The sequence below is a fragment of the Myodes glareolus genome, chromosome 6 (genome assembly GCF_982192425.1).
Source record: "Myodes glareolus chromosome 6, mMyoGla1.1, whole genome shotgun sequence".
NCBI lineage: Eukaryota > Metazoa > Chordata > Mammalia > Rodentia > Cricetidae > Myodes > Myodes glareolus.
The window spans coordinates 40,296,537-40,310,417 of record NC_142031.1 but is presented as its reverse complement, the minus strand read 5'-3'; the positions used below and the strand labels follow the sequence as shown (position 1 = coordinate 40,310,417).

The 13,881-nt window shown below is 42.4% G+C and overlaps 1 protein-coding gene across 3 annotated transcripts in view; it reads right to left on the bottom strand.

Moving 5' to 3' along the window:
- Nucleotides 1–5,409: 5,409 nt before the first annotated feature.
- The window catches only part of Kdm3a (lysine demethylase 3A), a 43,135-nt gene continuing 34,663 nt past the window's right edge, over nt 5,410–13,881 (bottom strand). For 2 of the 3 annotated variants that reach the window (XM_048430597.3, XM_048430663.3), the window contains exons 18-26: nt 13,413–13,649; nt 12,276–12,447; nt 11,360–11,453; nt 10,648–10,778; nt 8,676–8,795; nt 8,448–8,587; nt 7,009–7,185; nt 6,789–6,923; nt 5,410–6,085 (exon numbers count right to left, since the gene is read on the bottom strand). In XM_048430597.3, the coding sequence (XP_048286554.2) occupies nt 6,005–6,085; nt 6,789–6,923; nt 7,009–7,185; nt 8,448–8,587; nt 8,676–8,795; nt 10,648–10,778; nt 11,360–11,453; nt 12,276–12,447; nt 13,413–13,649 (1,287 nt within the window). In that variant the 3' untranslated portion in view covers nt 5,410–6,004. The remainder of the gene's footprint in view (nt 6,086–6,788; nt 6,924–7,008; nt 7,186–8,447; nt 8,588–8,675; nt 8,796–10,647; nt 10,779–11,359; nt 11,454–12,275; nt 12,448–13,412; nt 13,650–13,881) is intronic. The other variant, XM_048430740.3, reaches the window with a different exon arrangement.

The following is a 13,881-nucleotide window of genomic DNA, read 5'->3' as shown; positions in this document are numbered from 1 at the left end:
TGGTCCTCTTCCTACCATGTGTTCCAGGGATCAGACTCGGGTGGTCAGACTTGGAGGTAAGCATGTGTTTTCACTGAACCAGCTTATGGCCTCTGTGTTGTGTTTTATATTGCGGTCTATAGCCCAGTTTCAGTTCATATTTATGAAGGATGTTAAGGTCTATGTGAAGGTTTGTTGGGTTTTTTTTTGAATGTGGATATTCAGTTATTCAAGATCATTCATTGAAAAGGCTGTCTTTGTGCCAGTCTAATTACATATTTATAATTATATAAATTTTATATAAAATGTAATTTTATATACTGTTGATGACCAAAGCAGCCTTATAGTAATTCTCAGTCAGGCCATAATTCTCAGTCACCGTTTGACTTGTTTGAGACAGTGGCTCACTATGTATCACTGGCTGGCCTGGAACTTGCCGTGTAGACCAGTCTGGCCCAAATTGATAGGGGTCCACGTGCCTCTGCCTTTGGAGTGCTGGGATTAAAGGTGTGCACCACACGTGGTATTCTTTTCTTTAAAAGTTGTGGTGGTGATTGTGGATCTCTTGCCTCTTAATGTAAACTTTAGAATTAATTTACTGAGATTCAAAAATAATTTGCTAGTTTTTCCTGGGATTGCATTGAGCCTGTGGATTCCATTGGTAAGAACTGATATGTTGTAATGATGCCACAGGGCTTTATATTGAGCCAATGAGCTTCTTTACGAGATGACACTGGTGTTAGCTGCCCATATCCCTGGGCACTTGAATTTGTACATTGATAATCAGACTTTAGCCAAGTAGATCACAGTGAGAGCCTCTCCTCTAAGCACTCAATGAGCAGGCTATCACATTCTGTTTTCTTGCTAAGCAGAGCGTTTTTGCTTGTCTGCCATGTATTCCTTTTTCCCCTCATGCTTTGATGGCATCACGGGAAACAGTTCAGATCTGCAAACTGTCCCTCTATCCCAGGTACTAAACTAGATGCAGTAACAGAAATACTGGCTTTTCTGCCATCCCATCAGGACCCACTTGGAGCCATCAAGGGTACCTAAACTATCACTACACTCCCAGCCCACTCACTCTAACAGTTTTCTCTGAAACATCACCCTAGGCAGACAGTTGTGGCCTTCCCTGCACCCCTGCCGTAGCCCCTCCATCTCACAGCCAAGCTGCCTCCTATGCCCTACAGGGGCAGATGAAAAAAAAAAAATCCCGTTTTCTGTCCTCAAGTATTGTGCTTAAAAGTCAATGAAGAAAAGACAAGAGTCTAGAGTGTATACATTGAGGTTAACATTACAGACGGCAGTCTCAGGACAAAGACAGTATTTGAAGAAATAATGCCTGAAGCTCTCCCAAGTCTATAAAAATTTCTTCAAGAAACACAAAGTCACAGCACTGAAAGATCAAGGCAGAAAAGACCAATCAATAACTAGATACTGATATATGGGTATTTACAGTGATTGACTTGAAGCACAGTTGTACCGCCTCTTGCCAAGCATGACTTCACTTGCTGCCTGGAAAAGAATGACCTGGAGAAATAGCTGAACCAATGGATCACTGCTCTTAACAACCTGACATCCCATCTTGTGGTTTTGGAGCATAAAATGAGAATTCAAACTGGACACAGCCCTGAGACCTTTCAGGAGCTGTCCTGGCATCTGCCCACTGATGACATCTCATCCACTCTCACTGGTGTTGGAGTGCTCATTCCAGAAAGATGCTAAACTCTTTAAGGGACTCTTACATGTGACAGTAGAGGCTGCAGAAGAAAAAGATCTTTAAAGCCACCAAAGAGTAGGTAAAGGGGTTTTCAGTAAGATCTATGTATGCTTACTGATCACAGACCACTGGCCAGGAGACAGTAGGATAACATTTTTAGAATGTTCAAAAAAAAAAAAAAAAGAAAAAGAAAAGAAAAGAAAAAGCAATATATCCAGCAAAACAGTCTCTTCAGAACAAAGAAAAACTAAACATTTCCTGGAGAGCAAAAGCTAAAGGTATAGGTGGTTCTGCATGTCCCCTGTGCAAGGCTAAAATGACTAGATAGTAACCTAAAGCTATACGATATAGAGATAGGTAGGTGAACAGGAGAGGAGGGGCGAGTCTACCAACCAGAGGCTGTATGGGGGCGGAGGCAAAAAGTGACTAGACTGGGCCAATGGCACACACCTTTAATTCCAGCACTCCAGAGGGCAGGTGGATCTGAGATCAAGGCCACTGATCTAAATAACCCTGTTCTTTATAAAGTGCCCAGCTAGAGAACACAGTAACCAATATGACTGCTCACATTTAATCCCAGCACTTGGTGGGTAGATGTGAGCCAAAGGCCAGTCAAGGCTCTCTTTGAGAAGTAGAGGACACATTTAGTCAGCTTTGAGTCAGTTGTGTTTTGGTAATTTTTCTCCTGATCCCTGTGTTTTTCTGGGTTAGTTCTTTAAATATTTCCCATCATCTCTTTACAAAAGTAAGTAAATGGGTTTAGGCTTGTATGTATTTTCTACAAGCACTTTCTCTCAGTTCAGAGCATCAACTTAACCTGCCACATTTTTGTGGCTTCCGAGTCTTAAGATTATTGGGTCAGAAGTAGCTCCATCTTTATCCACACCTGCTCCTCCAGCAAAGTCACTGACATGACTGGGTCAAGAGAGACTGCCATAGAGAGTAGCTGTACTGAAGGGCCTTGTGCCAGACAAGCACACCTACCAGGCTGTCTCCAGAATCTCTTAACTTCTACTCATAGAAGCAGAAGGTTGTCAGTTTTTAAAAAGCCAGTCTTTAGAGGTTATTTATTTATTTATTTGTGAGGCAGGGTTTGTAGCTTCGGAGCCTGTCCTGGAAACTAGCTCTTATAGACCAGGCTGGCTCCGAACTCCCAGAGATCCTCCTGCTTCTGCCTCCCGCGTGCTGGGATTAAAGGCATGTGCCACCACTGCCCGGCTGAGATTTAATTTTTACTCTTGGCAAACAACCCATTTCTTTCTTTTAAATATTCATTATTGTATCAATGATAACTATTTTGCCAAGTTTGGAGAAGTCTTCTCATATGTATGTGATGGCAAATCTTGGTTGTCTGTTTGACTACAGCTTAAGTCAGCTAAAACCCAGGTTGCTGGGCTGGCCTGAGGGATTTCCTTAGATTATCTGAAGCAGGAAGGACCACCCTAAATCTGTATCACACCTTCTGATGGGCAGCCCAAATAAAAAAAGATACAGAAGATGGCTTTGCTTCTTCCATGCGGGCTCCCTCTCACTGGCAAGTCCATGTCCCATCGCTGAGGCCAGTGTCATATCCAGTTTCTTCAGCATTCCAACACGCACTGAGGCCCAGCAGCTCTCCAAGAATTCTCTAGGACTCAGCCCCATATTGTGACTGCAGAGGTATCCAGCCTCATGGATGAACAACTAGATTCCTTCTAGTCACGAGACAGCCACTGTTGAACTGCAGGACTACAGCCTGTAAGCCAGGCTAATAAATTCCCCCTTAACCTATATATTGTTCGTTCTGTTTCTATGGAGCAGTCTGGGTAATTCATGTTAGAAATTCTTGGTAGTGTTTTAACTGAATCATTGTTTATCATGAGTTGAGCCTTGATATTTCAGTTCCAAATACTTATCTTCCATTCTGATCTCGATGGCTTTAGTTATATGTTACTCCATTTACTAACATTTGAAGCATGGTTTCTACTGAATGGCTATCACTTATGAAAATGATAAAATTGAAAAGTACAGTGGGGCAGCACCATTAGGGAACCATTTTTAGGTTACATTTATTTTATGTAGCGTTAAGTACATGCTCCTGCATGTGTGGATGCAAAGTCAGTGTTGGGAGTTTTCCTCAGTTGTTCTCTATCACTTCATTTTTAAATTTAAAAGCGTCTAAATAAAAAGTTATTATTTCATGTACATGTGTGTACTGTCTGCAGTGTGCATGCCAGATGCCTGTGGAAACTGGAACGATGACATCAGAGTGCCTGGATCTCAAGTTATGGACAGCCGCAGGCAACCATTTGGGCCGTCTGCACAAACAAGTGCTTTCTGGCCCCCATCTCTTCTTCCGATGTCAAGATACATCCAGTGTGTTTTGAATTACTTTCTGTCATGAGTATCTCACTGAACTTGAGGCTTAGCAGCTGGTTAGGCTGCAGAAAAGACTGCCATGTCCAAGTTTTTGTTTATGTTGGGACCTGAACTCATAGACACAGCTCTTTCCCCAGTCTCATAGTATTAATTTATTGCTACACTTTAAGAATGTATCTTCACATATTTACTTGGGTTTCTCAATTTGATGACATGTCAAATATTGGGAAACTGGTACCTCTGAATAACCAATTCTGTCACTAAACATTTTTCTGTGTCCTTCATATTAATTAGCATCTTTTGTTTTCTGATGTTCAGTGTCCTGTCACATTGTTTTTTTCCCCCAATGATGTAGTTCACAGACCGCTTTATGTTTTTTTATCATTATTGTTTTAATTGGCATGGGGTACGTGTGCCAAGGTTTATGTAAAATAGCCAGAGGACAACTGGAGTTGGTCTCCTTCCTACTCTAAAGGTGTTCTGAGAAGCACCTTCATGTAACCGCTGGACATCTCGCCACCTCTCACACTAACTTTCTAAATGCATCCTGCTGCATTTTAAGTTAAATGCAGATTTTTTCCCAAACCTGGTCATTCTGACATCACTTAGGCACTTTCCTATACTCTTCTTTGAATATGCTAAAGATTTCAGATTAGCTCATTCCAGAATCTCTAACTTTTCATGGGTATAGGAGGATGTGACAGTTGTTGGTGTTTGCTTTTTGTAGCTGTTCGAATTTCAGCTCTGAGTAACTGTAATTATGTATAGGATCCTGTTACAGAAGGCTTGAATGTGGCTTCCTCATTCTATTGTTTGGGCATGGCTGGTGTCTAAGGAACAATGCACATTTTAAATCCCAATCTGTAAGAGCTTGGAAGAAATTCTCAGAAAACCTTCCTTCCCTACAGACTTAGAAGTTCCTACTCAGCTTCACAGGTTTAACGCCTGCACTCTAGGCCTTGTCTACTTCCACTAATGAACAGATTAAATCCTGCAATTACAGCAGCCCAAAAGAGGATCACAGGAAAGGATCTTCTTCACCAATGCTCCCCCTTCATGGAGATAGGGATTTCGGGTGCAACTGTCCTGACCTGCCCAACATTGCTCCTCCTCCTTTGTACACACAGGACCAGCTAGCTACCAGTCACTATTAGGATTGTGGTTAGTTCCCACTTCCAAATGCGGTGGCTTTTCACAGAAGCAGGACAGATCAGCACTGTGTTATTAGTCACTAAGAAATGATGACTCCCTAGTATCTTTACTTTTAAGAAAGGCTCCTGCACCAATATTTTAAGCCTCCATTTTCTAGAAGGTGTGCAAACACAGAAAAAGGCCAGTGAACCAAGCCAAAGTATTATATGAATATTTTAATGCAAAATGCTTACCACTTAAAATTAGCAAAGCTTCATTTAAATTAAAATTCCATTAACTAAAGATGGTTAACCCCAAGAATTATACAGTAGTTATTTCTGCTATATAATGCCAGTCCTATGCAATACATTTAGAACTGCACCATTAGCTGTCATTTCCTCCATTGTTCTTCTGGAGCCTAGAGGGTGGGTGAGGGTTTCCAACGGGCATAAAATAAAATAAAATTCCATTAAACATAGCAGTAATCCCTAATAATTAAAAATTCCATTTGAATGAGCTGTCCAAACAAACAGCTGGGAAATAACTGCAAGTATTGTTTCAGAGCCAACAGGTCTTCAGCTAGGTAGAAGATCTGCACTAGGTGAAGTCACAGTATAAGGATGCATGGTCTGTAAATAGTTACTACATATACACACTTAGTGTCTGTAAACACTAGAAATATACATTAGAGACAGTACCCTTGCAAGTCGGGTGTACTTTAAAAAAGAAGATGAGGTAACATGAAATTTCAAAGTCCACAGGAAGCCTGCCTGAAGAGTTTGATCAGCTGCCAATAATCATCTCCAATGACAGGAGCTAAGGTTTGCCCAAACTGGCTTCGCTGGCTTTCAGCATAGCAACTGCATCCTTCACTGCATGGTAGATAACATTCTTCACCTAAAGAAATTTAAGAAAAAAAATGACTGCTTCATTAAACCGAAAATCCCTCACTTAAGAATAACATTGCTATACACAACATGTAATGCCAAGGACCTGCCTCCTGGAGACCAGTAGCCACACAGAATGCATGCCTTCTCCGGAGAACTTATAAAGCTCTTAACTGGTTTTGTTCAATAAGACTAATAATTACTGTAGTTTTCAAATATGAAGCAATATGCATTAATTCACTGTTAATTTGGTATGAAGTGTGATCTTGCTGTGTAGTTCAGGGTGGCTTCAAACCCTCCAATCTTGTCCCAGCCTCTAGATTAGAGTAGCTAGGACTGCAGGTATGAGCCAACACACATAGTATGTATAAGCCACTACTCAAACCAGGTCTCTGAAAACACCCCCTTCTGACCCCAGTGTCCATTCAGTCCTGCTCTATTGCATGTGACAAAAAGCACCACAGCACTAAAGGCCAGGCATTGTGTTCCAGACCCCTGCTAGTGGCTAAGCCAGGGAGCAAAAGCCTTCATCTTCAGCACTAAAAACTCTCAGTGCCTAAGCAATATGATAAGGGTAAGGCTTCCTTCTGGGCTTGTGGTTCTGTCACTCACTAGAGAGCAAACTACTTCGCTGTTCTGTGATATGGCCAAGAACAGACTACTGGGTCATGAAGCCATAGGCAGCAAATGCCAGGAGTTGGAGCTATTTTTACCTGCAGTTTATCTTCATGGTTGGTATGAGTCTGCGACAAATAACGGAATTCCTGAGTGAGCCAGAAGCAATGTTTAACATGCTCTGGAGACACAAAGTCTTCAGCCACTTTGATACAGCTGTATAAGTTATGAACCTGAAAAACACCAAGTCACAGCTGTAACAAACCCACAAGTTCACAGTAGAAATGCAATAAATAGGAATTAATAACTGGTTCTGACCTGATGTGGAGCTCCTGCTGGGATAAATACCACATCTCCAAGAAATTGTACAATAGCCCAACCTTGAACTCCATACTCTTGATAAAGGCGCTTTCTTAGTGATCGGTCTAAATACCAGCTCTGATCATGAATAGGGTCATGGTCTGCAGGATTTTCTTGACCCTGCTCTTCAGATACCTACAATACGTTAAAAGTAGCACGCAACTTAGCAGATGCCAAGAACCAAAGAGGGTTTTTCCCCTTCCCAAAACACAAGCAGTCAATAAACACATCAGGCTGCCATCAAATGATGTGTTCCCATCGGCAGAAAACACACTCAAACACGTGGACAACATGAATCAAGGGAATCACAAAGGAAACTTAGCATGCCTGCTATTGTTTCCTACGGTCTAGATACGCTCTTTGACAATATTTTAGATTCAATTTTTAAATGTAAATAGATTCCTTATGAACCAATAAGGAATTGTCTTATACTTATTGAAGGTCCATATGCACTTAAAGCAGTCTGAATTATGAAACAGTCTCAAAGATACAGACTAAACTTCTTTATTCCACATCCAGTGTCTGGAAAAGCATACATTATCAAGGGATCACATGACCAGTAGGTCAAAGAGTCTGTCTTTAACAGAAATACTCGATTTCTAGCAACTGGTCATTAAAGAACCTACTTGGTGTCAGGACCACAGATGGGCTAGGAATGTTATTCCTCTGACTCAAGTATGACTAAAGAAGATCAGCCCTTGGGCTGGAGAGATGGCTCAGAGGTTAAGAGCACTGACTGCTCTTCCAGAGGTCCTGAGTTCAATTCCCAGCAACCACATGGTGGCTCACAACCATCTATAATGAGATCTGGTGCCCTTTTCTGGCCTGCAGGCATACGTGGAGGCTGAACAATGTGTACATAATAAATAAATAAATCTTAAAAAAAAAAAAGCAGAAGATCAGCCCTGGTTTGCAACAAGTGGCCTCAACACTGCATGAGTTGAAGAAAGAAAGCTCTATCTGTCCAGAAACCTGCACATCACATCCTGCAACCACAGTGACACTGAGTCCTCCCAACTCCTGCTGCCCTCTAAAGCAGGTCACTCACCAACTGAGAACAAAACCCAACAGAGACTTTAGTAAATCACTGAGAACAGGAGAGTTTGGGGCCCATGGCTGACAGATGAACTAATGAAATGCCCATATTTTCAGAGCAATATTAAAAGAAAAAAAAATGCAAGGTGATAATCTGATGACCTCAACTGAAGACAGAACAAAACTCAAGTGCATTACAATAAGAAACAAATACAGAAGACAAGGCCTCCCTTTTTAGAATCCTGGTCTCTTAGCAACCACTGACAAGCCATCCAATTGATAGGGATTAGCATCATGTGGTAATTTATACTATTTCTATTCTTATACTCTCTTCGCATGCTACAGGATAAGAAGAAGCACACCTTTTTAAGGAATTCTCTTATCTTCTCCGTGTCCTTAGCAGCATATATGTGCCAGAGGGCTCCCGGTTTCTCTTTTCCTTCAATAAATCGTTTGATTGTGAGTTCATCAGAATCTCCATCTTGGATGGTTCTAAGGACTTCTAGGACAAGAGAAAGCAGGTGTGAACCGCAGGTCCTAGCTCAGACAGTAAGGCAGTAGAGGCCCAGCTTCCATGTTTCAGATCTTACCTTCTTCCTGCTCACACTGTCCTTTGGGAATTCCCACATAAACCATAACATTAGCTGCATCAGATACATCTAAGTGAAGATTTGTGGTCCCATATTTCCGATCTTCTGGGGTGATCAATCCTGTGAACATAAAATGCCCGAGTGCATTAGGATACTTGGAACAAGAACACAAGCAAGGAGTCCGAGTAGTGAAGTGACTCCTGCAGGTAAGATCTGCTCAAAGAATGTGTTCAGAAGCAGCTAAGGACAAGCTCTGGCTCAGAGACAAAAGCCACCACTAAGCTCACTCGGAGTTCACATACACTGCAAGCTCAGGAAGCTCCACTCAGTCAGAAGGAACACTGCCCAATACATGGAGTTCCCTGCAGCACTCACAGTGTGGCCACGAGAAAGCTTCCCTGCTCAGTGGCCACTGGGCACTTCTAACACCAGATTCTCCTCTAAGCATGGCAGGCACAGGCCTGCAGCATCAGAAAGGTTTCATTTCTGGCTTCTTGGTGGCTGTCATTTGAGGGAGGCTCCAGCTGAGGGACAGTGGTTCACACCAACCTGGTACCCTAGAACCCGGCTACACTTTGTTTTGTGCACCATGCAGAAACACTAGCTCTGAGAATAGGAAAGCCCTGGCTATCTGAGAAGGGCTTTAAAATGCTTGAGGACCAACAGAAAGGGAAGACACAATGAGACGATCATAAACAGCTGATCTGGGTTTACACTGCAGCATGAGCAGACGGGCCTTGCACTAGACACTGGAATTTTCAATGACTTTAAAGATAGTTCTATGATTAAAACAATAACAACAACAATAACAACAACAAAACACAAAAAATAGCTTTAAAATGCTCTTTCAAGCTAAAAATAAGATGAAAGAGTTATATATGACCACATGAAAAGAGTATTTTAAAAGTCAGATTCTACTTAACATAAAGCTTAAAAGCAGGCTATACACAATACTATGCCAAAATAGATCCACTATCTTTAAAACATTTTTTCTGTGTCTATGGGTTTGTGTTGAGTGTATGTCACATGTGTGCATGTACCCACAGAGGTCAGAGGTCAAAAGGTCCTCTGGAGCTGGAGTTATAGGCAGTGTGGGTTAATGACATAGGTGCTGGGAACTGATCCCCCTCTGGGAGGGCAGCAGCAAACACTCCTAACCACGGAGTCAATTCTCTAGCTCCAGAAATATATTTTATAGAATTATTTAAAATACAAGAGAATGATAAGCATAGACCTCAAAGATAGTGACTAGGGACAAGAGACTTAGGGTAGAGCTGGAGGAAAAGTGTCCAAAGAGAATGGTAGCTGGGGACTGCCGGCTATTTTGAGCTGTGCAATACTGGGTAAAAGTAAGGGTTGCAACAAAATAAACTAACTCCTGTTGACATAGCCTTTCCAGTCATGGGCTACCATACTGAAACAACTTGACTCCTCACAAAGGCAGCCTCAGCTCGATGGAACCAGGATTACACAACAACCTGTCCCTCCAAATCCTAAGGAGTCTGTTTTTCCCTAAGGAAAGCTTTTACAGACACTGCCACCTACTGGTGTCTGGGAGAAACACATCTATCTGCTGCTAAAATACTTCAACCAACCTGATCTTGAAACCTTCTCACATACTTCTACAGTGTCATGGTGTGTGCAAAGCAGACACACACGTAACAGAATTTAGTAGGAAATACTGCACTTAAGTAGCAAATGTTAAAAACACTGAGAGTTAAAAAGGCTAGCAAAACTGACCTAGATCTCCACCAAGACTGAAATGACCACACAATGGGAAATTTCTGCAATTAAAGTTAGATGTTGAGGACAGAAAAATATCAAATTGCAATCTGCCTTAAAACTGCAGCTGTGAAAAGCAAATTCATATACGTGTGACTGAGAGAGAGAGAGAATGTCCATCTGTTCTCTAAGCATTTTTACAAACACCTTGTTTTATTACCATTATGCTCAATTACTATTTCCTTCTTACCATAAGCATTGTACATCTTAGGGCCCAGGTCTGGCCGTACAAAGTAGTTTGGCAGTCTAGAGGCCAGGTTCAGTTTGCCATCTCGCCTGGTGTACTCGGGCAGTGGAATGTTGGCCATCAGATCATCAAATCTAGAACAAGAAACCAAGAATTTTTCAAAGCAAGGTTCCTTTTCTACTCTAGTACTCTAGGACTTCTTTGGTCCCCTCTTCACAAAAAAGGACACATCTGGGGGAGATGGCTAGCCCTGGTGTTTAGAACTACAGCGGTCACAGTCATCTTTCCTGTGGCACACTGATGTGTCAAATGATCTGGAATGTTGTAGGCACTACAGATGATATGTACTTGTTGAGGGGAGCTAGCACTTGGGTGACACTTTACTCCTTAGTCACAAGGCTCCTTTGGATCTACCAATTCACATTTTAGTGGTTAGTGAGCGAGCTCTAGTGTGTAATCCCAGGGTGCCTGAAAACCAGTTTGTAGGCCTTTAGGGCACTTCCGTATTAAACATGCAGACCACCCATTAGCCAGTACTAAAGTCATTACCCTTTCCATGTCATCTAAAAATAAGCATACATAAAAAGGGTTTGGACACAATGTAAAAAAAAATCAGAACAAACCCAGGAAGCTGTCTTCCACCTCTTAAAAACTACCTTCCCACTACCAGAGAGTGTGAAGGACAGAGTTAGCTCAGCCACACCTGAAGACATACCTGGAAGGCATCATATCTCTGAAGTCTTCTCCTGGTGGCCAGTCCTTTAGTTTTAATACCATCGGTTCTTTTTCTTTTTCGTTTTTCAAACGATCTTGAGATTAATCAGAATAAAAGAATTGTTATTCATAATTCAGAAACAAAAAACGGCAGGTTAGTTTATACCTTAATATTGGAAATAAAGTATTTTATCTGTACAACTCTGCTCTCTCCTTCCCACCAATTGCTAACTATTTTTATGGCATCAAGAAATAAAGTTGGCCAGGTGGTAGGTAGGGGCACACACCTTTAATCTCAGCACTGGGACAGAGGCAGGCAGACCTCCGTGAGTTCAAGACCAGCCTGGTCTACAGAGCAAGTTCCAAGACAGTCAAAAGCTACACAGAGAGAGACCCTGTCTAGACGCCCTCCACCCCCTGCCCCCCCCTCTCAAAAAAAAGCTGTACTGTGGATATAGCAAAATAAGGGCTGCTAATTAAGGTCTACTGGCTTCCTGTTTTTGACCCACAAAACTTGTTCCTGGAACCCTGGTTTTGCTTCTGCAGTGTTGTGAGTACTGCCCACCACCTTCCCACACCATCAGAACCCTGGATCCTAAAGTCAGCATGAAACAGAAAGAGCGTATTTTACTCAGAAAGAGGTTGAGACCACCTCCTTTTGGTCCAGGGACAAGAAGGCCATTAGTGTCCTCTCTGCCCCATCTTCTGGACTATACAGAGCAGCTGTAATCAGAACTGCTCTCACACTAGTAGGACCACCAGTATCAGGCCAACACATCAGTTCAAATGCAGAAACTTTGTAAAAACAAAGCGAATAAAGATACAGCTAATTGTGAAGTCCTGAATCCTTCGCTCCTGCTATCCTGCATCCCCTCTTTACACATCCTCAACCTCCTTCAAAGACCTTTAATACATACTTGGAACATCTTCAAATCCATCCCAGAAGTCTCCTACTGTGGCTCCCGTGATGATTTCATTGGTCCTACAATTGACTAGGTCCACTTCTTGCTCACCAAACTCTTTCCTGAAGGACTCGGGTTTCCAGAGTTCAGTGTTTAATTTATGGTGTACTCCCGACACCATCACTGGCTAAAGGAAAGAGGAAGAGATTAAGTCTGCCCCTTTGAGCAGCTTGTCCTCACTCTCAGCTGCAGTAATGACAGCTAAGTTCTCTAGTTTCAATAGAGGCTGGAGCCTCATTACCCTCCTGCTTTGCTCTCAGGGTACGTAATAATCCTGAACTATTATGCTGTTAGGGGAAAGGATCACTTTTCTGATGCCCCCCAAGGCACAACCAGGCTTGGTGTGTATGAATATGATATTTAGGCCAAAAAGTGTTACCCTCAAGGCAGTGAGCCAGTGTTGGATCACAGTGACTGGATCAACCACAATGCAAGAGCAAGGACAACAGTGTTGGCCTTGACAACAGGCCCCATCAGAAAATGACACACCAATTCCAAGCTAACATTATATGGTTGTATCCCATGCAGAACTGCCTTTTTATTTAAATGGATACCTGTGAGCCTCTGTGTATGTCTTGCCATCTGTGTTTAGGTATACTTGGAGGCTAGAAGATGATGACACAGGCAGTTGCAAGTAAAACATGGGTTCTGGGAAGCAAATCGGGCCCTCTGCAAACCCAGCAGCTCTTAACCACTGACTCATCTCCCAGCTCCAGCATAGGTTTTAATCCATGAAAGCAGGATGGGACTTTCTTTTCAAACTGCATTTTGTCAAATCCCTCCAGTCCCAACAGCGTCTTAGTCACTTGCACGTGCACTGCTGAGATTGACAACATAAGGTCACTCAGGCCTGTCTCTCTCATCAAACCCAACAAATAGCTGGCTAAAAGCAACCAAATTCTGAGTGGGCAGAGTGCAGCTGAGTCAGTTTATACAAAGTAAGAAACAGCCACACCCAGTCCTAATTCCATCCACCCCAAATAAATACAAGAACAAGAGAGAAAATAAAAACCACCCAGGAGGGAAGTGAGGACAGGGATGGGATTAGCAGAAGTCTGCTAAAGAACATGAGAGGGAGAGGGCCAGTATTACCTGCCCTTGTTTCCAGCACTCCCTAAACACATTCCAGTTGCTCTTATTGTTGGGATCTTGCAAGCACAGCAGGCGGTTATCACAGAGCCAGTAGTGAGGAGTGTCAAAGCCAAGAATGCTGGGCTTGATCGTCAGTCCTTGAGGCCTCTTGGATAAGTCAGAAGAAGTCTTGTTTTGCACCAAAGAGGCAAAGATGTCATCAAGGATTTTGGGTGTGTTTTTGAGTCCATTTTCTGTCTGAATTTAATATAAAACACAAATCTGAAATATGCTATTCTCTACTGTTGAAAACTCATCTCAATAATGGTACAATGAGCACATATCACATATCCACAAGAGACCAAATCAGAACCCAGACAAAGAGGCAAGTCCTCAACTCACACAATTGGGTTTAAGAAAATGAAAACAAAACAACAAAGAGTAGCTGGAGTCAAGTGCCCACCCACCCTGGGAGCTGTGAAGCCCAGCA